The 24,910-nt window shown below is 39.3% G+C and overlaps 2 protein-coding genes across 4 annotated transcripts in view; one reads left to right on the forward strand and one right to left on the reverse strand.

The window, feature by feature from the left end:
• The window catches only part of LOC132139432 (dmX-like protein 1), a 244,292-nt gene that overhangs the window by 27,364 nt on the left and 192,018 nt on the right, over window positions 1-24,910 (reverse strand). The window contains exon 2 of the mRNA XM_059547781.1: window positions 360-460. Coding sequence (XP_059403764.1) covers window positions 360-446 — 87 coding nt within the window. The 5' untranslated portion in view covers window positions 447-460. The remainder of the gene's footprint in view (window positions 1-359; window positions 461-24,910) is intronic.
• Window positions 15,909-24,910, forward strand: part of LOC132139414 (semaphorin-6A-like) — a 50,583-nt gene continuing 41,581 nt past the window's right edge. For 2 of the 3 annotated variants that reach the window (XM_059547756.1, XM_059547757.1), the window contains exon 1: window positions 15,910-16,171. The gene's annotated coding sequence lies outside the window, so the exon portion shown is untranslated. Of the gene's footprint in view, window positions 16,172-24,910 lie in introns of all 3 variants that reach the window. The other variant, XM_059547758.1, reaches the window with a different exon arrangement.

A 24,910-nucleotide genomic window follows, 5' to 3' on the forward strand; every position in this document is an offset into this window, starting at 1 on the left:
CACCGGACAAAACATGATCAGCAGCACAAACATAAATACACATGTATGACAGAAATATATAGTATTTGATGTGTGCATGCATGATGCTGACAGACTGAAATCTGCTGCTGTTTTCATTCACTGTTAATAATCATTTACTACTCTTGCTGTTATACTGACAGTTTGAGGTGTCTTTATTTTACATTAAATGCCTTCATATTTCATGCATTATTTCTGCAAAGATATGCAAGATGTTGAATGTGTGCTGCACTTGGGACATAGTTTTCTTCAACCAGATGGTTCATAAAGAGAATGTGACCTAATTGATCAGTTTTAATTCTGCCTAGTTCAAGATGAATAAGCATCCGTGTCAGGGTCACCGTGAAGGGCTGGTTGCTGACGCTGCCCACAGAGAAGCAGTTGTCTCCGGGGTTTACGGCTCCTGTGAGCACCTGGTGCAGGTTCATGATTCCTGGCACTCGAGTTTCACACGAACCCCTGCGAACACACACAGAGGATCAGCAGAAACACACACACACACACCCTTCACTACACCGGCTCTGCTGAAGCTTCATGTGGACGTTACTAGAACCCAAAAACACGGATATCTACCCAAACCACGATATAATCTCTAATGTACAGCAGGGAGCTCAGAACAATATATACTTTCATTTAAAGATCATTTTAAGCCAAGATAGTATAGGCAAAGTCATTGTGTTTTCACAAACTAGTTGATTTCGAGCTATTTATGAACATAAAACACACTTTTAAGTGTTCATTTTATTGCACTTTTGTATGAGTTTTTTTTCCCTTACAAACAGCACACTTTACAGTTTATCACATTTTCAGATTTTTCTCCTAAAGACATGGTGAAAATGTGTTTTGTGTTCTGTGCTGACAGTATTTTCTGATTTAGAGTGATACAACCAAAGAAATTCAAAAACCTTTAACTCTTAAGACAATAAAATCAAACAAGAATTATGACTCTGGATGAACATCTGTGTGATACAGCAGATAATAGTAACACATGAATGTTAATACAGTAACTGACTCAGAGAGTGACGTGTCAGTCACGTGATCAGTGGTCAGTCATGAGCTCGGGACACTTTTAATGTCTTTACTGCCTGATACTTCGCTTCTGATTCGGCAGCAGATGTTTGTCTGTCATATATAATCATCTCTGTCTTTAGTCCAGTTTTCTGATTTTCTCTCAGAGAATCCGGTTACAGCTCGAGCTCCTCCGCTAGCCATGCTAACCTCAACACTGACAGCTTAGCCACAACTTTCCGCGACAATCCATTAAAGACATCTACAATCCACAGTTCTGGACCGTATCGGTGATCCGTGTTATTCACATCATGATTATTTACAATTTCAATACAATTTCCATTGGAAACCGCCGATGTTGTTAGCCCGTTAGCATTAGCATGACAGCGGGCGAACATCAACGATGAGAAAGAACCATAAAGTCGCGCGTCTTACCTCAGAAACGGGTTTCATTTATGCTCAAGTTCAAGTACAATGTGTGTTCCTCTCATTATGAGAGATAATTAAGACAGACAATGAGTTGGTGCAGTTTGTGTGCGGAGACTCTGCGGTGCGGGTCAGGAAGTGAGGCGCGCACTGCATTATGGGAGTTGTAGTCGCTCTCTCACCGCACGTTAGTCACGTGTGTCTAAAATAACACTGCCTCGACAAAGCAACAGTATCTGAACAAATAAAAAAGGAAATTTAACAATTGAAAAAACTTGACTTGATTAATATTAGATCCTTCTCAACAAAAGTGCTTTTTGTAAATCACTTGATGATTAAAAAGAAAATTATTTAATTAGAGATCAATCTCAAATCTCCCTTCTCTGTCAAAAATGCTTGAAGAGGCAGTATCCTCTCAGCTATGTTCCTTTTTAGAGAGAAAGGTATCCGTGAGGATTTCCTGTCAGGATTTAGACCGTATCATAGTACTGAGACTGCTCTCCTTAGAGTTACAAATGACCTGCTCTTATCATCTGATCGTGGGTGTATCTCTCTATTAGTTTTATTGGATCTTAGTGCTGTGTTCGACACTATTGACCACAACATACTTTTGGTTAGACTACAAAATTATGTTGGCATTAGTGGATGCCATAAATAAAAGAGCTAGAACTAGAATTGCATTGGCATGGTTCAAATCCTACTTATCTGACTGTCATCAATTTTGTAGCAGTAACATTTACCTTTTTTTTTTTTACTTTTTTTTTAATGACAAGATGATATATCAATCATGAGTACAGTATGAAATACCTCAAGGCTCAGTACTAGGACCGTTTGCTTTTTTTTTTTTTTCGCTTTTTTTTCTATAGACAGATCCCCTGCAACGTCCTCATCACCTCTGAAACTATCGAGACAAGACCACGAGAACCAGACGCGTCCTCTGCTCGATCAGACCTGTGCTGGAGTCTGTAATTAAACCACATCATGCTGATTTCATCTGTTCAGACGAGAACTGACCCCTGACTGATTCTGCTTTCTCCCAAGGTTTTTTCTCCATTTCCATCACCGATGGAGTTTTAGTTCCATTTGTCTTGTTTAGTTGAAGACACTTGACTTATTACACAGACGCTACTGACATCCCTGAATCATCAATCAACTGACTTTAACTGATAAACTGATTCTGTATTATTGTCCTCTTGCATTATTGACACGCTATTTTCCTGTTTGACTCTGTAAAGCTGCTTTGACACAATCAGTAATGTATAAAGTGCTATACAAATAAAGGTGACATCCACATTTGCATTTTGTCTAAATGTATACTTAGATTGCAAATGGATTTTCTTGCCCTGAAATACATTTTTAAATATGAAGGTGGAAGCTAAATATATTTTAATTTTCAAAAATATATTTAATTGTTTACAACTTATATTTTGCATGTATTTAAAACATGTTTTGGCCAAAAAAATATATATAAATCGAGTGCCTAACAACAACAAAATAGCAGTATGACATGAGCATTTTGAGAATATAAAGCATGAGAAGCTGAAGTGATTCTGCTGAGTTAGTGACATGTGATCAGCACGTCAGTGATCAGACCATCAAGATCTCATGCTGTTAATGCTGGCTACATTTTAGTGCTCATAAACATTAAACTGCAAAGAGCTGTGAACATCACACTCTCAAACACACGTGATGTCCTCCACTGCTTCTGTAAAAAGTATCTCTGAGTTTGAACTGAAGAATTGGACTGATTTATTGATTTGATGATTGAAGATTTAATTTAAAAGTCGATACAATTTGATATTTAGTTGATAATCAAGTTTTCATCTGGCATGCACATTGCCAGATCACATATTCATTAAGACAGAAGTTGTCACTCTTGTTTTGTTTTTCTCACCAAATCTGCATTTATTGGATTAGAAAGCAGTAATATTATGAAATAACCGTTGTCTATTTTCAGAGCTGGGTAGAAACTGATAACATGTCATCTGGATTACGATTCCAACAATTAAATACACAGATTCAGTTACATTTTAAAACACTTATATCAGATTAGTTCATTTTAATGATTACTGACACAATAGCAAAAAATTATTCAGAGCTACGAGTGTGATATTTCTCATCTATATTCGGTTTGTTCTGTTATTGAGTACTTTGAGCGTATTAAATCCCTGCTTTTCCCCGGATGAATCTCCGTCCTGAACACACCTCTGGTCAGCTTCTGTCTCACTTAATAATTCATATGAGCTGACATTGTGCACTGTGTCTGATGAGATTCAATATTTAGTGAGCGTGAGGCTTTGGCAGAGAGGAAATGAGTGAAGGACGAAGACTTGAATGAGACGTTCTGACTTCACATGAATAAAACACCAGCTAACATGTCATCCACAATAAATATGCTTTAAAGCTGCTTTTGCTCTGACAGCTGCTTGTAAATGTTCAGCTCAAGTAGGTCACGCACTCATTAAAGATGTACTTTTGCTCCTGACTGAATATTATATTGCGTCCAATATAAAATGGCATATGTGTGTCTAAGCGATTTAAGGTCAGCCTTGCCATATTCTCAAAGGTTTAGCATTGTCATGTCAAAAATATAAATGCAATATATCAAATAATACATTTTCATTTATAGGAAACTAGTGCTTGTATTTTCCAATATACTGCAAAATGTGCACTACAGTTTTACGTTATAACTATATTCATATCTCTTTCATGAGATACGGGTTTACATAAAGCGGAACACATATTGATACACTTTTATCTCACTTTATTGTCTGCATAACGTAAAATAATTTCTCATATGTATAAAAAATGTGTAATGGTTTCTAAGAAAAAAATGATTCACTGAGAACAAATAATAAATGATTAGGATTTCTGGATAATTGGATGCTTTGGTAAAATCACAGCAACATGGAAGGAAACATATATTTAGTAGGATGGTAGGCCATGCGAATGCGAATGATATCTTTGGTCTTCCACTGGATGTTAAAGGTCCTGGGTGGAGCGGTGGATGCTGATGGAGAAGTGTGGTGTGCTGGTTGTTGAGGACAGCAGGGGGCAGCAGTGAAGCGCTGGTGTTCCTCATCATCCACCCACAGCCTCTGATGGATGTCAGGGACTTCACAAACACTCATGATGGAAAATGATTCGGGTTTCCTGATGTATAAACGCCGCGGCTCCACCAGAGACGCCTCTATGGCAGAAGCTCTTTCTGGTGCGGTGGGCTCCCTCTGAGACGTGAGGTTGGTCTGAAGTGTTTCTGTGATGTTATTGTATCTGCTCGCTCCATGACTCCAGTCGGCTGTAATTACAGGCCTGCAGGTCCAGCGGCTCGAGCTCTAAACCGGGCCGCTCTCTGATGTCTGATGGAGGAAAATCATTTCCACTCTGCTCTGTAGGATTCAAACGCACTGGAGCAAACCACAATCATACGTAATGACACATAAATCATACTCGAGGAGGAAAAACAAGCAGAGAGAGGAAAAAGCGTAGGCCAGCGCATGTTGTGCGAACACGCCATCTGCAGCCTTTAAAGTGCAGATCTTTGAACATCGCTGGGAGAGAGAGCTTGTGGAGCGATCTCAGATCTTGGGCTGATGTTGGCAGAGCACCAGCTCTCAGTGTGTGTGTGTGTGTGTGTGTGTGTGTCAGATCATGCAGGGGTTTCTGTCTCGTATCTCCTGCGTCGTTTGGCAGAAGAACAGTTCGTCCTCCGAAGGTGAGTGAGGCTGTGGGAACAATAGCTCTGGAAGGAAAAACAGGGAGGATCCGGATATCCCATCCCATTAACGACACCCTCTTCCTGAAGAGTTTTCCAGCAGAGGATGAGGAGGTCAGAGCGCTCTTCCTCCTCCATTATCTGTCCATCACCTGTTCTTCTGCAACACTAATGTGTGCTAACAACACTTTGATAATATTCTTGTTAAGATTTGAAAATGTCCTCCCATTATAGTTAGCTAAAACTGGAAATGACATTAAAAAAAATGTTTTTGCTACTTTAAATACAATAATAAAAAAGAGCAAAAACTTTTTTATTTCAGGGAGCTGAAAAGGCAAGATTTACCATCTTAATGTTGTCAAACTAAAATAACTAAAACTGAAATATGAAAATAGACTGAAACAAAATAAAATATTTAAAAACAATAAGTTTAGTAAAAATGCACAACAAAATTACTATAACTTGATTATAATAATTCATTAAAATGGAATTAATTAATTAAAATAAATATAATTCAAATGGAAATAGAAAATGCATCTAGTACAAACTAATTCAAAATGTAACAAAAAATTGATATAAAAACAAAATACTTAAAAATAAAATTTAGAGTTTAAACTTATTGTGTTTGAGCTAGTTTCCAAAGCAACATTTCTCATTTTAATTAAGTGTAATGTGCTGACGTAAAATAACTAAAACTGAAATGAATAAAAACTATATAGACATGAATTAAAAAAAACTAAAGCAGCAAAAAATGAAAAAATAAAATAAAATGACTAAATCTTTAATTAAAATGAAAGAATATATAAAAATAAAATCTGATTCAAAATATCAATAAAACTGTAACTGTATAACTGTGTAAGGTAATAATGCATTATGGGAATGTTATACTTTTGAATGTTTACTGAATGTTTTGAACATTTAAAAAACATTAGACAATGTCCAACTAAAACATTTCAGAAAAAAAACGTTCCATGAATGATGTATAAATAAGGTTTTGAGAACATTATTTAAGACCTGATAACACTGTATTAACACTCAGAGAAGCTGTTTGAGAAGGTTTCCTGTAGCTCTGTGATTTTATTACGCTGGGTTTTATGTATCTAGGTCCCTCATGTCTGATGCTCTGGTTATTTATGAGCTATCTTCATCCTTGAACGAGTTCAATCTCTTCACACTTTCCATCTGCGTGCATCAATTCTCCAGCCGCTGAAACAAAGCTTGTTTGTTTAACGAGGAGAGGTGAATATATTTACACACTTAAACATTTGAGCCGCTCATGCCGCTCTCAAATTATGAAGAACGCAGTATGGACGCAGTGAAGCGGGTTTATTAGTATAAATGGAAAAATTAAAAATTATTTGGATGGACTATATTTCACATTTTGGAATGACATACCTTTTGACTGATTAATTAGGATCATTTGTTCATGAATCACACTCAACTGTTCACACTAAAGCAGATTCTACTGTTTCCAAACAGGTTTCCTAAACACACCGTCTGAATCTTCGGGACGTCAAAGCTCTCTCTCTGTTTGTTACAGATTAGAATACACTTTTTCATATCGAAGTAGTTTTTAACAACTTGTCTTCAACGTCAAAATGTCTTAGTTACCTGCTGTTTCTTTGTAATTATTTGTGAGAAGTTGAAGAACAGTTTCTGAGAGGAATTAGTTTTATTTGAGTATACTTCAAATACTGGTATCGTATGTAAATATTCAAAGAAAATGTTTAAATGAATTAAGGAATGACAAACACTTTTTTCATGCGCAAATTGTTTTATTCGTGATATGCTTGGATTTGGGTCAGCGGCATCTGTTTGAGATGAAGAATTAGATGTGAAACGCTGGTGCACATACACACACACACACACACGACGGGACTCTCCTGCGCTCCTGGATCTCAGGACAGAGGTGTGTATCCAGGGATCTCTGGCTCTCTCGCAGGTCAATACTGGATTCTTCAGCTGACCCGACTGAAGGTCAGCGAACACAAAACAGAAACGGACTTTCTAGCAAGGATATGATGAATAAGGAATGTGAGCTCTGAATAGTCAGATAAGGTTGGACTCGCTCATACTCGCATGCATAGCCAGTAAGTAACTGTGATGCACGGCTGAAAAATGTATGAGCTGTACTGTGTGCCAGCGCAGGCGCGATGATTTATTCAGCAGACGCTGTGAGTGCTTGTCACTATACCAGCAGCTTTACCTGCATCTAACCTTTCAGAGCCACAGAGCCATCCAAACCTGTGTTTAGGCCTCCAGCGCCTCATCAGATCTCATTATTTCTCTTCTGAAGGGGCAGCTGCTCCCAGAAGATGTCCTGAGCTCACGGTTCCTCGACTGTCTCTGTCTATTACAGTGCTGGAGTCAGAAGAGTTTGACTTATTCATGGCTTGATGCAGGTCTCCAAACTACTCCATTCCTGTTCCTTCAGATGTGTGCCTCTCTTTTATACGACTTATATAATATAACAATGTTTTCATTTTTAATTTCAATGCTTAAAATTAATTTGATGTTTAATATTTCATTTAAATTAATATTGTGTGTGTGTGTATTGAATACACATACTTCAGTTGCACACTCATTCTGATTTACTGCTCAAGAAACGTTTCTGGTTATTATCAGTGTTGAACACAGTTGTGCTGCACAATATTTTTGTGGAAACTGTGATATGCTTCCATTTAAATGTTTGGGGATAAAATAACACTTTTATTCAGCAAGGATGCATTAAAATGTTCAAACGCGCCCATAAAGACATTTCTAATGTTAGATTTCTATTTCAGTTAAATGCTGTTTTTTTTTTTTACTTTCTATTCATCTGTGAATCCTGAAAAATGATAATAATCAGAAATGTTTCTTGAGCAGTAAATCATCATATTTTCATGATTTCTGAAGATCATGTGACACTGAAGACTGGAGGAATGATGCTGAAAATACAGCGGAGCATCACAGAAATACATTACACTTTAACACAGATTCACACAGAAAACAGCTGTCTAAGATGGTTTAGATCCTACCTGTCCGATCGCTACCATTTTGTTTATTTAAATGGGGAGTCATCTCATTTATCATCAGTAAAATATGGAGTGCCACAAGGATCCGTCCTAGGTCCCCTTCTATTTTCAATATACATGTTGCCCCTTGGTAATATTATTAGAAAATACGGAATTAGCTTCCACTGTTATGCTGATGATACTCAGCTATATATCTCAACGAGACCAGATGAAACTTCCCAATTATCTAAGCTAACAGAGTGTGTTAAAAATGTAAAAGATTGGATGACCAATAATTTTTTCTTATTAAATTTGTATAAGACAGAGATATTAATTATTGGACCAAAAAACACCACACAGAATCTTGTAGATTACAATCTGCAACTGGACGGATGTACTGCTACTTCCTCTACAGTCAGAAATCTGGGTGTTATATTAGACAGCAGCTTGTCTTTTGAAAATCATATTTCCAATGTTACAAAAACTGCATTCTTCCATCTTAGAAACATTGCCAAGCTACGAAACATGTTATCTGTTTCTGATGCAGAAAAGCTAGTTCATGCATTCATGACCTCTAGACTGGACTATTGTAATGCACTTCTAGGTGGTTGTCCTGCTTCTTCAATAAACAAGCTACAGGTCGTCCAAAATGCAGCAGCTAGAGTCCTTACCAGGTCAAGAAAATATGATCATATTACCCCAATTTTACAGTCTCTGCACTGGCTACCTATTAAGTTCCGTATCAGTTACAAATTATCATTACTTACCTATAAGGCCCTAAATGGTTTAGCTCCTGCGTACCTAACTAGCCTTCTACCACGCTACAACCCATCACGCTCCCTAAGGTCACAAAACGCTGGACTTTTGGTAGTTCCTAGGATAGCAAAGTCCACTAAAGGAGGTAGAGCTTTTTCACATGTGGTTCCCAAACTCTGGAATAGCCTTCCTGATAATGTTCGGGGTTCAGACACACTCTCTCTGTTTAAATCTAGATTAAAAACGCATCTCTTTCACCAAGCATTCAAATAATGTATAAATTGTGACTGCAGTTGCATCTGATCAAATGTGCATTCTTATTCTTTAGCTTGGGTTAAACTAATTAATTTTACTCTGTTGGATCAGCAGCTATGCTAATGATGTCTCTGTTTGTTTCTCTGTTTCTGCTGGATCTTCATCCCGTGGTAACTAGGATTTACACAAGCTCCAGTCTGGATCCAGAACACCTGAGAAGAGATGATGCTGACCCTCAGAGGACCCCAGATGATGCTGACCCTGAATCAACAACAGAACTAACAATTATTGCTACAAGTGTGACTGCATCATATAACAATTATTAATTATTAATAATATTAATAATGTTCATTATCTGGCTGACTACGACTTGTATACATTTTTCTACAAATCCTGTCATACGTGCACAAACTGACAGTCACCACTTATAAGCTACTACTAAATATTGTAGAAACATAATTTTCTGTAAAGTTGCTTTGTATCGATTTGTATTGTAAAAAGCGCTATACAAATAAACTTGACAATTGTCAATATCAGATATCACAGGAATCTGTTGCCTGGATGCAGATAAAACACTCATGAGTTTAGATTAAACAGCAAACAATGAGATGCCGAGAGATTCAAGCATATCAGCAGTTCATTGTACAATGTTTAGAACAACTTTCTCGTTCAACCTCTATTTGAGTCAGTCCTTTGCTTGAACTTGTATTTTTGCACCTGTTTTTAATAGATTTTTCTTTTCTTTATTTTTTGGTAAAAGATAGAAAACCCAAACATGGATCCTGTGCCGTTTCACCACATCATGTCAAAGGGAGAATGTTTAAGTGCTTTATTTCATCTTCATCTTTACACTTGAGATGGTATCTCATGATTTAGGCTTCTGAAATGACCTGGCATTATGTAAGCAGCACTACACCCTCTAATTACTGGATGGAGATATATGTGGGCTGACTGACGGAGTAATGATGCAGTACAGTAACACGGCGCTGTAGCATATAAACACAGCGTGCAACACATCATTATACAGAGCTGTGGGCCTGCGAGCCTCTCGTTCACTCAGTGTTTAATGATTCAGATGCAGGGAAGGTTTGAGTGAGTGGAAGTGTGGATGTGTGTGAATGGAGGTTTGTTTCAGGGGTCACAGCGTGCTGATGATGACAGGACCACCGGAGCACAGACTCTCACACACAAAGAGCGTGAGGCCCCGAGCGTCTCACTTCATCTCCTCTCTCACACACACACACACACACACACACACACACACACACACACACACACGCGCACACACACACACACACACACACAAACACACACGCACACACACACACACCAAACACACACACAGACACACACACACACACACACAGACACACACACACACACACACCAAACACACACACACACACACACACACACAGACACACACACACACACACACTAAACACACACACACACACACACCAAACACACACACACACACACGCACACAGACACACACACACACACACCAAACACACACACACACACACACACCAAACACACACACACACAGACACACCAAACACACACACACACCAAACACACACACACACCGGGAGCCAGAGCGCCTGACATCTTGGCAAATTTAAAAGTGCTGGCTAATGCTAAACGTAAATACAGTAAGATTGTTATTCATGCCGGCGCTAATGATGTTCGACTTCACCAGTCGGAGATCACTAAAAATAACATTAAAGAGGTGTGTGAACTTGCAAGCACGATGTCAGACACTGTAATATGCTCTGGTCCCCTCCCTGCTTACCGTGGTGATGAGATGCATAGCAGATTGTCATCACTCAGTGGCTGGATGTCTAAGTGGTGCCCACAGAATAACATAGGTTTCATAGACAATTGGACGAGCTTTTGGGGCAGACCTGACCTGTTTAAAAGAGATGGTCTTCATCCCTCCCTGGGTGGCGCCACTCTTCTCTCTAGAAATGGCAAATAGTCTTAGTGTTTATACTTGACTAACTGGGGCCCAGGTCAGGAAGCAGACAGACTGGCTAAACCGACCGTCTGCTAGCTGCCTCCCGTCACAGAGGTCAGTTAATTCTCAGCACATAGAGACTCTTTCACCTAGATATCACACTATAGAGACTGTGTCTGTTCCCCGAACTAGAAAAAACAAAAAACGTCCAAACCAAGTTAAGATTAACAATTTAATTGAGGTTCAACAAATAAAAAACAGAAGCAATATGGATAAACAAATGATAAAGCTTGGCTTATTGAATATCAGATCCCTTTCTACGAAAACACTTTTTGTAAATAATATGATCACTGCTCATAATATAGATGTGCTCTGTTTGACAGAAACCTGGCTAAAACCTGATGATTACATTATTTTAAATGAGTCCACCCCCCAAGATCACTGTTATAAACATGAGCCGCGTCTAAAAGGCAAAGGGGGAGGTGTTGCTTCAATTTATAACAACGTTTTCAGGATTTCTCAGAGAGCAGGCTTCAAGTATAACTCGTTTGAAGTAATGGTGCTTCATATAGCCAAAATTGTAAATCCTACTTCTTGTTACAAGTATGGAAGAACCATCACTTCTAACACAAAAGACTGCTTTTTAAGTTATCTTCCTGATGTATCCAAATTCCTTAGCATATCCAAAACCTCAGAACTTGATGATGTAACAGAAACTGTGGACTCTCTCTTTTCTAGCACTTTAAATAAAGTTGCTCCTTTACGCTTAAGGAAGGTTAAGGAAAACAGTTTGACACCATGGTATAATGAGCATACTCGCACCCTAAAGAGAGCAGCCCAAAAAATGGAGCGCAGCTGGAGGAAAACAAAACTAGAGGTATTTTGTATTGCTTGGCGGGAAAGTAACATATCCTACAGAAAAGCATTAAAAACTGCTAGATCCGATTACTTTTCTTCTCTTTTAGAAGAAAACAAACATAACCCCAGGTATTTATTCAATACAGTGGCTAAATTAACGAAAAATAAAGCCTCAACAAGTGTTGACATTTCCCAACACCACAGCAGTAATGACTTTATGAACTTCTTTACTTCTAAAATCGATACTATTAGAGATAAAATTGCAACCATTCAGCCGTCAGCTACAGTATCACATCAGACAGTGCACTATAGACCCCCTGAGGAACAGTTCCACTCATTCTCTACCATAGGAGAGGAAGAATTGTATAAACTTGTTAAATCATCTAAACCAACAACATGTATGTTAGACCCTATACCATCTAAGCTCCTGAAAAAGGTGCTTCCAGAAGTCATAGATCCTCTTCTGACTATTATTAATTCCTCATTGTCATTAGGACATGTCCCCAAAACCTTCAAACTGGCTGTTATTAAGCCTCTCATCAAAAAACCACAACTTGACCCCAAAGAACTAGTTAATTATAGACCAATCTCGAATCTCCCTTTTCTGTTCAAGATACTAGAAAAGGTGGTATCCTCACAATTATATTCCTTCTTAGAGAAAAATGGTATATGTGATTTCCAGTCAGGATTTAGACCGTGTCATAGTTCTGAGACTGCTCTCCTTAGAGTTACAAATGATCTGCTCTTATCATCTGATCGTGGGTGTATCTCTCTATTAGTTTTATTGGATCTTAGTGCTGCGTTTGACACAATTGACCACAACATTCTTTTGCATAGACTTGAATACTTTGTTGGCATCAGTGGAAGTGCATTAGCATGGTTTAAATCGTACTTATATGACCGCCATCAGTTCGTAGCAGTGAATGAAGATGTATCCTATCGATCACAAGTGCAGTATGGAGTACCTCAAGGCTCAGTACTAGGGCCGCTACTCTTCACGCTTTATATGTTACCCTTGGGAGATATCATCAGGAAACATGGTGTTAGCTTTCACTGTTATGCTGATGATACTCAGCTCTATATTTCTTCGCAGCCCGGGGAAACACACCAATTTGAAAAACTAATGGATTGCATAGTTGATATAAAAAACTGGATGACGAGTAATTTCTTACTGCTAAATTCTGAAAAAACAGAGGTGTTAATTATAGGACCTAAAAACTCCGCTTGTAATAACCTAGAACACTGTCTAAGACTTGATGGTTGCTCTGTCAATTCTTCTTCATCAGTTAGGAACCTAGGTGTGCTACTTGATCGCAATCTTTCCTTAGAAAGCCACGTTTCTAGCATTTGTAAAACTGCATTTTTCCATCTCAAAAATATATCTAAATTACGGCCTATGCTCTCAATGTCAAATGCAGAAATGTTAATCCATGCATTTATGACCTCAAGGTTAGATTATTGTAATGCTTTATTGGGTGGTTGTTCTGCATGCTTAGTAAACAAACTACAGCTAGTCCAAAATGCAGCAGCAAGAGTTCTTACTAGAACCAGGAAGTATGACCATATTAGCCCGGTCCTGTCAACACTGCACTGGCTCCCTATCAAGCATCGTATAGATTTTAAAATATTGCTTATTACTTATAAAGCCCTGAATGGTTTAGCACCTCAGTATTTGAATGAGCTCCTTTTACATTATAATCCTCTACGTCCGCTACGTTCTCAAAACTCAGGCAATTTGATAATACCTAGAATATCAAAATCAACTGCAGGCGGCAGATCCTTTTCCTATTTGGCGCCTAAACTCTGGAATAACCTACCTAACATTGTTCGGGAGGCAGACACACTCTTGCAGTTTAAATCTAGATTAAAGACCCATCTCTTTAACCTGGCTTACACATAACATACTAATATGCTTTTATTATCCAAATCCGTTAAAGGATTTTTAGGCTGCATTAATTAGGTAAACCGGAACCGGAAACACTTCCCATAACAACCTATGTACTTGCTACATCATTAGAAGAATGGCATCTACGCTAATATTTGTTCTGTTTCTCTCTTGTTCCGAGGTCAACGTGGCCACCAGATCCAGTCTGTGTCCAGATCAGAGGGTCACTGCAGTCACCCGGATCCAGTACGTATCCAGACCAGATGCTGGATCAGCACCTAGAAAGGACCTCTACATCCCTGAAAGACAGCGGAGACCAGGACAACTAGAGCCCCAGATACAGATCCCCTGTAAAGACCTTGTCTCAGAGGAGCACCAGGACAAGACCACAGGAAACAGATGATTCTTCTGCACAATCTGACTTTGCTGCAGCCTGGAATTGAACTACTGGTTTCGTCTGGTCAGAGGAGAACTGGCCCCCAACTGAGCCTGGTTTCTCCCAAGGTTTTTTTCTCCATTCTGTCACCGATGGAGTTTCGGTTCCTTGCCGCTGTCGCCTCTGGCTTGCTTAGTTGGGGTCACTTCATCTACAGCGATATCGTTGACTTGATTGCAAATAAATGCACAGACACTATTTAACTGAACAGAGATGACATAACTGAATCCAATGATGAACTGCCTTTAACTATCATTTTTGCATTATTGACACTGTTTTCCTAATGAATGTTGTTCAGTTGCTTTGATGCAATGTATTTTGTTTAAAGCGCTATATAAATAAAGGTGACTTTGACTTTGACACACCATACACACACGCACACGCACAAACACACACACACACACACACACACACACACACACACACACACACACACACACACACACACACACACACACACACCAAAAACACACACACACACACACCAAAAACACACACACACACACACCAAAAACACACACACACACACACACACACACACACACCAAAAACACACACACACACACACACACCAAACACACACACACACACACACACACACACACACACCAAAAACACACACACACACACACACACGCACGCACCAAACACACAAGTCAATTTCAGTGTAGACTACTCTGCCATAATACGATTTCCAGTCACCTTTTTATTTTCTTTTAACTGATGCAATATGCAATGTTTATGAATAGATTATGAGATATGAATATTCCATCAATGTGCACAACAATATTCCACTGATACGCATCATTTTAATTGTGTGCTTTGAAGCAATAATAGTATAATAATAATATATTGTATTTTTTGACAAGAATACAATCAATTCACAATTTTATTTGTGTACATAGATGCAATATAATACATTAATATAAAGGGTTTAATATATAAATAATCCATTAACATGCAATATTTTATACTGATTCAATATTAGTGTATATCAAATATAGGTAAAATTTATGAATATTCCATCAATATGCATCATTTTTATTTTGTATATTGAGGCAATATTAATAAATATTTTTTTATATGCTATAAAATATGAATATTCCATCAATATAGATCATTTTAAAATTTGTTTATTGATGCAGTGTTACTATATTTATAGCATATAGCATATGATAAGAATATTCCACACAAGTTTAATTGTGTATTTTGATGCAATCTTAATACTATATTCATATGTAGACTGTATATGAATCATCCATTTATATGCACACTTATAATTATGTATATTGATGCAATATCAGTATATTATGATACATAGGTTATACGATATGATTATTCCAACATAGTTTTAATTTTGTATATTAATGGAATATTATTATATTTTAATACATAATAGTATACAGGCATTATTATATGAATATTTCATTAAAATGCATAATTCTATTTATGCATATTGATGCGAAACTTAAAAATAAAGGAAAGGAAAAATAAAAAGGTGATTAGAGAAGAATATAAATAAACAGAAATAGCGGTGTGAGTGAGTGCACGTGCGCGCGGTGCGTTAATTGTGGAGTAAACACTCCGTGATGGATCTGCTGAAGATGCGCGTCTGAAACAAAAGCTCTGAGGTCTGAGGCTCCTCCCTGCGTGTGTGTGTGTGTGTGACAGCTGCTGCGTGTGTGTGAGCTCAGCTCAGTAAAGCTTCATCTCTAATAGGATGAGCAGCCGCTCGCGCGAGTAGCTGAATGCGCCGCTCATTGTTCGCTCCGCCGTTTCTCTGCTGTTTCCGCGGATCGATCGATCAGTGATCGGGATTTCTCATGGATCTATCGATGTGAAGAAGCTGTCAAACGCGGTACGTACATGAGAATAGAGATAGGAGTTGAACGCGAGCTGATCTTCTATACGGTCGCGCGCGCGCGCGCTCTTTATGATGATGATGATGATGTTTAGAATCTTAGTGTTTCTTTCTGTCGCGCGTTACTTTGATCTCGGGCGCGGGGGGCTGGTGACGTCACTCCGCTAAACTTCTCTAATGCATGCTTATAAAGTCATTCATCGTCTGAATGTGAGTGTTGAATATGAGGGTGTGACGGACAACAGACAACATCTCCGTGTTTTACTGATTTAGATAATTACACTCATCAGTAATAAGCGGCTGAGATGGACAGTAATGTCACTGCTACGGAATAAATGTGGGATTGTTGTAGTTTTGCGTGAAGCGCAGGGCTGTAGTTCTGAAAATGATGCGGTTCAGTCCTGTGTGTAGTTATGAGTGAGTGTTACTGTATCTCCAGTGTCTCTACAGTCACAGTAACAGGTTTAAGTCTGTCACTGATCTGAAGAAGGTCAGTGTGAAACCTCATCCGGAGGTTTGTGAAGCCGCTCGCTCTCCTTTGACCCCGGGGGTCATGTAGGGTGTGTCCGTGTCAGCCGTTTCTACCACTTTATTCCTAAATCAACGCAATCCGACAGACTTCTTGGTAACAATGGAACTGCATCTGTTTGGGCAGGACGTCTCAGCGGTCAGCGATTGGGTTCGGAGGCTCAGAATTAAACAGTGTTTGTTAATCTCATTGTCTGCTGTTGGTTGAGTGTTTTTCTCCCTGTGAGATGGCAGGCGGCCACACGTCTCGACCGAGCCAAGATTCCTCTGAATTCACATGGCTTTGTGTTGATCTGGATTTCAGGTGTTTGATCTGAAGAAGCGCTGTGGTTCAGTCCTCTCTTCAGCTGATGTATGAACACTGAAGATCAGCTCGATCTGAATCTGAATCTAGATCTGTATTATAATCGCTGCTCGACTGATAGGAATGTTTTGACGGCTGATGCTGGTATCTTAGAAAGCATGGTGGCCGATAAAAAGCAGATATATCTTCACTCTATTTGACTTTTGCTGAAACTAAATCTATATATAGGCTATATTGTTTATATGATATTTACTAAATTGTTTAATTTGAAAATTAAATATAAAGAATTAAAAAATAAATCTAATATAAACACTTTTCCACTTAAGATGTATTGTCTAAACAGAAAAACATGATTGGCTAATGCCGATATTTAAAAATAAATAAAATCTAATTATCGGCCGATATATCGGCAAGGCCAACCACTAATTATAATTGATAATCATTCATTTGTGCTGGATTCCTCAATTCTATGATATCAATTCATTTTCTGTGCTAAAACCTTGGCATGGTTTTGATCTGGCTCTTTATTATTCTCCCCTGCATTTTTCAGATTTACGTTTCTATTATCTCACGTCTTTTTGTTAAGGTTAGCAATCAAGTTCATTTTCAGGAGAAGAAGAGATAGCACCGAGTGTTGTTGTGTCTTTTATCCTCTAGAATGAAATGCAGCTCTGAATCAACATAAATGGCCAGATTATCCTTGTATTGAACTCATGATCATGTCACATTTATGCTATATGGACATTTCCTTGACTACTTTGTCACCTCTAAAACACAAAATGAACGAATGAAGCATTTCTACAGCTCTTTCTTATGCATCTCTCTTAAACTGTACTGAAGAATCATTTGTTTTGTGTGAAGCTGCTTGGAAACGATATGGTTTGTGAAAAGCGCTTGAAGTGCATTGCTGTAACGAACAGGAGAAACGTCGTCAGCTGATGAAGCAGTGAATTTTGAGGTGAATCCAGTGTTTTGATGGGATTGTAAGGAGGGCATCTGATGTGTTCTTCAGCACGAAGCCAATGAGAGCAGCATTGAGCTGTTTGTGACACCAGTGAGCCTCAGTCGCTCCGGCGTGTATTCACATTCTCTCAAGCAGGATTCACTCGGACTGAATTATTGATGAACTGCTCTCACTTATGTTAAAGGAGCGCAGTGTAAATCACAGACTCAGAAATACTGTCGATAACTCATCTGTGATTCACATGATCATGTTTAATGCACGAGCTGGCTCTGGGTGGCCACATTACTGAGTAATAGGAACATTCAAGTGGATCATTGTGCATTTAAAGAATATAATTATTTTACAGGATTAAAAAAAACAACATTATCCAACTGTTCATTGAGTGTCAGGTTTTGAACAGGTTTGATTATTAATGCTCTTATAGAGAGCTTTATCAAAAAACAGTTTTCTCTTGTAAAATCACTCGTCTTCTGTCATTTTCACGATTGTAGATGATATTAATGGCTTTTTTTCTGATGGTGACTTTAGAGAAATTGTGCTTATCCACAGAAAAATAAAGAATGAGTAAATGTCTGCATGCTGTTAGTAGTGCTTATATTTCAGTACAGATATTTCTATTATGATCTCTAGATATTTCAATATCTGTAGGTCTATTTTAATTATTTCAGTAATATAAGTATGGTTTCAGCATCATTGTAAAAGAGCTGCACACAGTACAGTAACTATTATTATTATTGAAATGACTGATGCTGCTATATTTGCCTGATTTGACACAAACTGTACTTTAGAAATAAACATTAAAAATCAGTGGTTTACGTTTGTGAGCAGAAGTGAAGAGATTGAGTGTTTTTGATGGAGTATCATCATTGTGTTTCACTCGTGTTGTTCGTAAGGAAGGGTTTTGAACAGAAAAGCAAATCTGTGAGTGTTCGTCCTGTAAACACGAGTCTGATGATGACAAACTACAGCCGGTGTCCCAAAGATGAGGTGAATACTCACACACTGATGCTGACTGTGTGTGTGTGTGTGTGTGTGTGTGTGTGTGTGTGTGTGAGTGTGTGTGTGTGTGTGTTTCCACATACAGCAGCGAGAGAGAGAGAGAGAGAGAGAGAGAGAGTGCATGTGTCTCGTCCCCAGGCAGCGTTTTGCACTGCCTCTCATCTGTTAATCATGGCGACTGCTTTCTTATTATGTTGCCATAGTTTCAGGCTGAAACACTGTGTGTGTGTGTGTTGGGGGGGGTTACAGACCAGCAGAGCTGCTTAAAGGGGCCACGCTGGACAATTATGTACAGACACAGACTGATAGTCCTTCATTTTCAGAGATAAAAAAACTGAGAAAGTAATGGTCATTTTCGGACAGATATTTATCTGTTAAGTTTACATATATTTCCTTGTATTATGTCGTGGGTTGTAGGAAACACTTGTTGGAAAATTAGTGACCATTTCTTTTTTAGGGTCATATGTAAACATTTTAAATGGGTCATATTTCTTTCTAAAAAGAACAGTTTAAAAAACAGTTCTGTCCTTCTCTGAGCGCCTAAAAACATTTTTTCTCAGTGATATGAATGTTACATTTTATCATTTTGCACACATTATGAGAACGCTGCTTTTGAATGTTCTCAGAAACTAGTAACATTTCAGATGTTGTGATGACCAGGCTTCTGAATCCTGAGCTTCAATGCTTGTGGATGATGTTTTAATTTCCAGCCAGACGCAGAAGCTCCACCTGCTCCTCAGAGACCATCTCACGGATTCGGATTGTCTTGTGTTTGTAGTTCAGAAGCTCAGGGCAGTAAATGACAGCAGAATGACAAACGTCTCCATTCAGAGAGTCGACGCTCAGGAGAATATCTCACTCCCTAAAAATAACCTCAGCGAGGTGAGGATCTACGAGCCTGAGATTGATGACAATTACAGAATCGTGAAGAGTCCAGCAGCATGAAGATGTTTGTCCAGTGATTAAAATGATCCATACACTCTCAGAAATCAGGCAGAATGAACTCTTAATATGTAGGGATTTTCTGCATTGATTTTCCAACTGGGTTTTACCTGTATTTTTAACTATGCATTGTGTTTTATGCATTAACTCTTATATTATGTTCAAATTCTGGGTACAAGTTGTGGGTCAAACTGACCTTAACTGTATTCCGTACAATTCACATAAAATCAGGTAAAAACAGTAACCTAAACATCTCACACATTACCAAAAAATTTGTTTTGCTGATGTTCTGGGAACAGATTTGTGTGAGCCGGGTTCATGTTGCTCAGGCTGACACTCATCTCATCGTTCGGCGTCTCACTGCTCATAATCTCACTGATCTGTTTGCGTATGTTTTGTGATTCTTGTTCGCCCCGTGATGAAGCCTTTCCTGCCGTCTGGAGCATGTAAACACACGGTGGCAGTGATTGCGACTCAGCAGACGTTCACAATGCTGTACATTCATGCCACATGTAAAGAACAAATTGCATCCATGTGGCGTCTCATGTATAAGCGCGACCACAAGGCTCCCAGTGTTCGGCTCGGACCCGTCCTTCAGGAGCGTCACCTCTCTGAGTCTCCGAGCGTTTCCTTCCTCTGCTAAAAGAGGAACGGAGGTAGATCTGTTTCACATGTGCCTCCCTTGAGCCCTTTGATCACAGACGTCTCTCTGTGCTGCTGTTTCTACCTCACAATCGTCTGTTCTTCATCACAGGGGCAGCTGTTTATTCCTCCTGATGATTCAGTGCTTTACTGCACACAGAAACGGTAGCTGTAGAATTACACAAACCTCCTGCTTCTCCATTTCAACTTGATAAGAGAAATGCGTCGTCAGCAAGCAGCCGGTCGTCCATCTTGTGCTGTTGCAGGCTAATTTAAGGGATGCAGCAACAGTCTCCAGATATACGGCAAGAGCTGACCTACATATAGAGCCGCGGCACACCTGCGTTTGTTTGATCGCTCGTCCGCGGCCCATCAGCATGTTTGAATACGAGCTAAAACACACGCAATGCCTTCATTCATCGCTGCGTTACTCAGGAATGGTTTGGACAAGCGTGTCAGTTGTTTGTAAATGGACACAGTGCTGCAGGGTTCACGTCATGTCACTGAGTTTGCTCTTTTATATCCACACAAGGATTGTTTTAATTAGTCGACTTGGTTTTACATTACAGCACAAGACATCTGTTTACTGATCTCAACATTAACCGTTTAAAGTCAGCATGAAATGAAAATGAACCTGTCTATTTTCTAAATGCATGTTATTGATTTTATTATGAATGATTCATCCATCTTCTCCAATCATTTAGAGCACTTAAGCTCCTCCCCTCGGGAACTTAAGCCCCTCCCCTCGAGCTCATGCTCATCTACATACACTTTAGAGAGCCACGCCCACATCTCTAGATCTAATCAACCATTCTTTGTCAATAATCCGCTAAATTTGAATGAAAAGGTCTGATGCTACTTTGGTTTCATCGCAGCTAAAACCATTTTCAGGCGGAAAATATAATATCAGCTCTTCAGTAACACTCATTCAAAGCAACTCTTAAATTAACTTTCAATGTGAGTTCTCAAACAGATTTGAATGTCAGGAAGTAAAATTAAAATACATTGAAATTCATTTGACTGTGCTTTTTGTATTTTTAACTACGAAAGCAAAGTTTGTCTTGATAATGTTTACTTGACAGACTTGCCTTGAAAGCTTTGACTAGAGATTTTAATGCCTTGAAGGTTTAAAGACCTTACGTCCACACAGATCACCTGTAGAAATGATTTAGTTTCTATATATTTGTTGAGGTTTTTAGATTGGCTCCCGGGGTGACCAGATTAATTCAGATGCACAGTTGTGGATGTGGCACTGATGAACAGAAAGGGTTTATCTGATGTTCAGCAGAACCGGCTCTTGATCGGCTGGAAACTCAAGAGCGTCTCAGTCATTGAGCTTCATGAGCAGCGTCAGATGAAGCTCACCGCAGATCAGATGGCGCTCGGACACGTGTGTTGGGTTCGATGGAAGTGTCTGATTCAGGGATTGATTTCAGGGAGATGTTGCTGTGAGCTTTCAGGACGTAATGACTCAGTTTATCTTTGTGTGAGGTGATGATCATCACAAGTGATCTTACATGAACAAACAGATCCAAGTGTGAGTGTGCAGTGTGAATAAATTACTCTTCTTGTAATGAATCAGTCAAAAAAGAGTCACAAATGGTCTCAAACTCACTATTTGAATCAGTCTGATGAGTCTGAATCATGAACAAATGACTCTCTAATTGATTCACTGTAATGAATCAGTCAAAGGGATTCACAAACAGTTTCAAACAGATTGATTCAACTCTCCTAAAAACAATGGTTTCTAAAGGGGGTTTGCCATAGAAGAACCATTTTGGGTTCCCCAAAGCTCCTTTCAGAACCTTTTTCCATTTTAAAGAACCTATTAGGAGGTTCTTCATGGAGTAATCAATGGCATTAAAGAGCCTTTATTTTAAGAATCATTCGGTTGGTTCTTCAGAAACTCAATATCTGCTTCTTCTCGCAGGCGTTTATCTGTAGGACTCCACAGTTTTTATAATTAAATGCTCTGTATGTTTATTCCCAGGTTACTGTAATGAAAGCAGTCGATCATCGTCCAGTCGTCCGTGTGGAATGTGACAGTGTGTCAAATAAACGCTGCTTAATTGTGCCTCATCAAACGAGCGGAGAGCTTCATTACAGCGCAGGCTGTTCGCGTCACTGCCGCTGCTAGTTAATGTGAAAGCCGCTGTTTAATGGTTAAACAGTTAACAAGAGCGCGATTCATGTGGAACTTCCCAGTTTGCAATGCACGGCATGTCAGGAACAATCACTGCGACTGCACAGAGACAACGTCAACAATCCAGAGCAGAAAACAAGATCGTTAAAAGAGTTTAAACTAGAGAGAGTTTCATCTGTGTGCTGAGATCATGTTCAGCTTGGATAAATAAAGACGAGAAGAAGAGTTGATACTGTTTGGTTCTATACTTTAACTTGTAAATGCAGATTAGAGGTTTTATGTGGCGCGTGTGTGTGTGTGTAGACAAAACATTTGACCCACGAGGCCACAGGAGGTGGTGTTTGTCTGGTTTCTCATCTTCAGACCTTGTAATAATCAAATGCAACCTGTTTGACTGGAACGTTTCCTCTTATTTGGGTTAAAGAGAGACCATCTATCTCACCCTAACCATGCTGGTTCAGAATGAAATGAATCCTGAAGCAAAAGAAGAATCATGCTTTTCTTCAGGCGTGTGATTATTCCGAGGCTTCATTAAACGGCGGCAGCAGGAACATGCATCTGTTTAATGGATGTTTCTATCAGCCGCTGAATAGCTGCATGTGAGCTGTGTTTCTCCCAGCAACACGCTACAGTAACGCCACATTCCCATACGCTAGAGCAGGTCAAAGGTCATGAGGATGCAGTCAGTCGGCCCGGCATTATGACTAGGATCAACTGTATTTCATTAAAGTGTGACATTAAAGCCAAACTGCAGGTGAGACTGAGCAGAAGCGTGATATAAGATTTTGGTCTAGTCGCCTTCATCTAAGCTAACAAAGTTTGTTCTAAAAACTTTATTTATAACATTATTTCTGAATGTTCTCTGACCTTTCAAAATGTCTTTTTTTTTTACTGTTTATATGAACGTAAATGAAACATTCCATTTGATCTGAGCAGACGGTTGGAAATGTTTCTTCTGAATGTTCTGAAGCAAGTAGCAACATTTATTAGTTTCAGTCGAACAGGATCTGTTTCAGGAGTGGCTTTAAGGTCTGTTTCTGTGCTCAATAATGTGTCTTTGACCTTCACTGTGAATATTTGGATTATACTGTGTTGTGAATAAAATGGAAATACTGTGATTGTGAGGTACCTGTCTCTCATACGGTCTGTCTAACACAAGGCATGGCTGGTGGAGGGCCGAATCCTCTGGTAATCTCATCTAGTGCTCGAGATGACGGAGGTGGATGTGTAAGACAATCACACGTGATTATGTGAGTGCTCGCGGTCACACGGCTCGATTTACGGAGGAGCGTTTGACAGATAAGCTGGATCTTGTCATGCAGAGCATGCTGGGAGTGGTATGTGGGACCCTGTGCATTCAGGGGCCGTGTCACCCCATGGGGCTCAGCTAATTGGTGGTCCAGGCTTTGGTTTTGGACAAAGGCGTCAGTGTGGATCACGTGAGTAGGGCGTTGAGAAAGAGGCTCCCAGAGCGACGAGACGAGGGGCTCGAGACAAAGAGCTCAGGACGCCCCATTACTGACCACAAATCACCCCAATCTGTGACCCACATACCCATCCGTGTGTGAAGAGCTCCTCGCGCTCCGGGACGAGGAACGAGGAGCCACAGTAGATCTGATTCATGATGGTCTATATCTGACATCATCTACAGCTTGGGAAATATGGCAAGAAATTCTTCAACGTGTCCGATATGTTCAGAAATGATTAGAAAACGGCTAAATACTGCATAGCTATAATGTGGACATTCAGTTTCAGAGGTTGACTCATGAAGACACTCTCCGTGTGTGTCAGTATAAGAGCACACATCAGATATTAGACATCCAGAAGTACTTCTGCACTGCTCTCTGCTTTCCCAGAGTTATTCTGTGTAAGCAGGTGTTTGACCGCTGCATCTAAACAGGTTTAGAGTGACATGAGGGTGAATAAACAGTTACACAATGACATCATCGTTGTTTTGGCCTCTAGTCGGATGATAAAATCAGTCAAAATACTGATGGACAGGAGTTCAGTCTTGAACACTGATACTCTGAAGACACTGTGTGTGTGTGTGTGTGTGTGTGTGTGTCTCAGATGTGTGTGTGTGTGTGTGACTGGTGTGTTTCAGGTGTGTGTGTGTGTGTGTGACTGGTGTGTCTCAGATGTGTGTGTGTGTGTGTGTGTGACTGGTGTGTCTCAGGTGTGTGTGTGTGTGTGTGTGAGTTTGTGTGTGTGTGT

This window comes from Carassius carassius, unplaced genomic scaffold (genome assembly GCF_963082965.1).
Source record: "Carassius carassius unplaced genomic scaffold, fCarCar2.1 SCAFFOLD_70, whole genome shotgun sequence".
Lineage (NCBI taxonomy): Eukaryota > Metazoa > Chordata > Actinopteri > Cypriniformes > Cyprinidae > Carassius > Carassius carassius.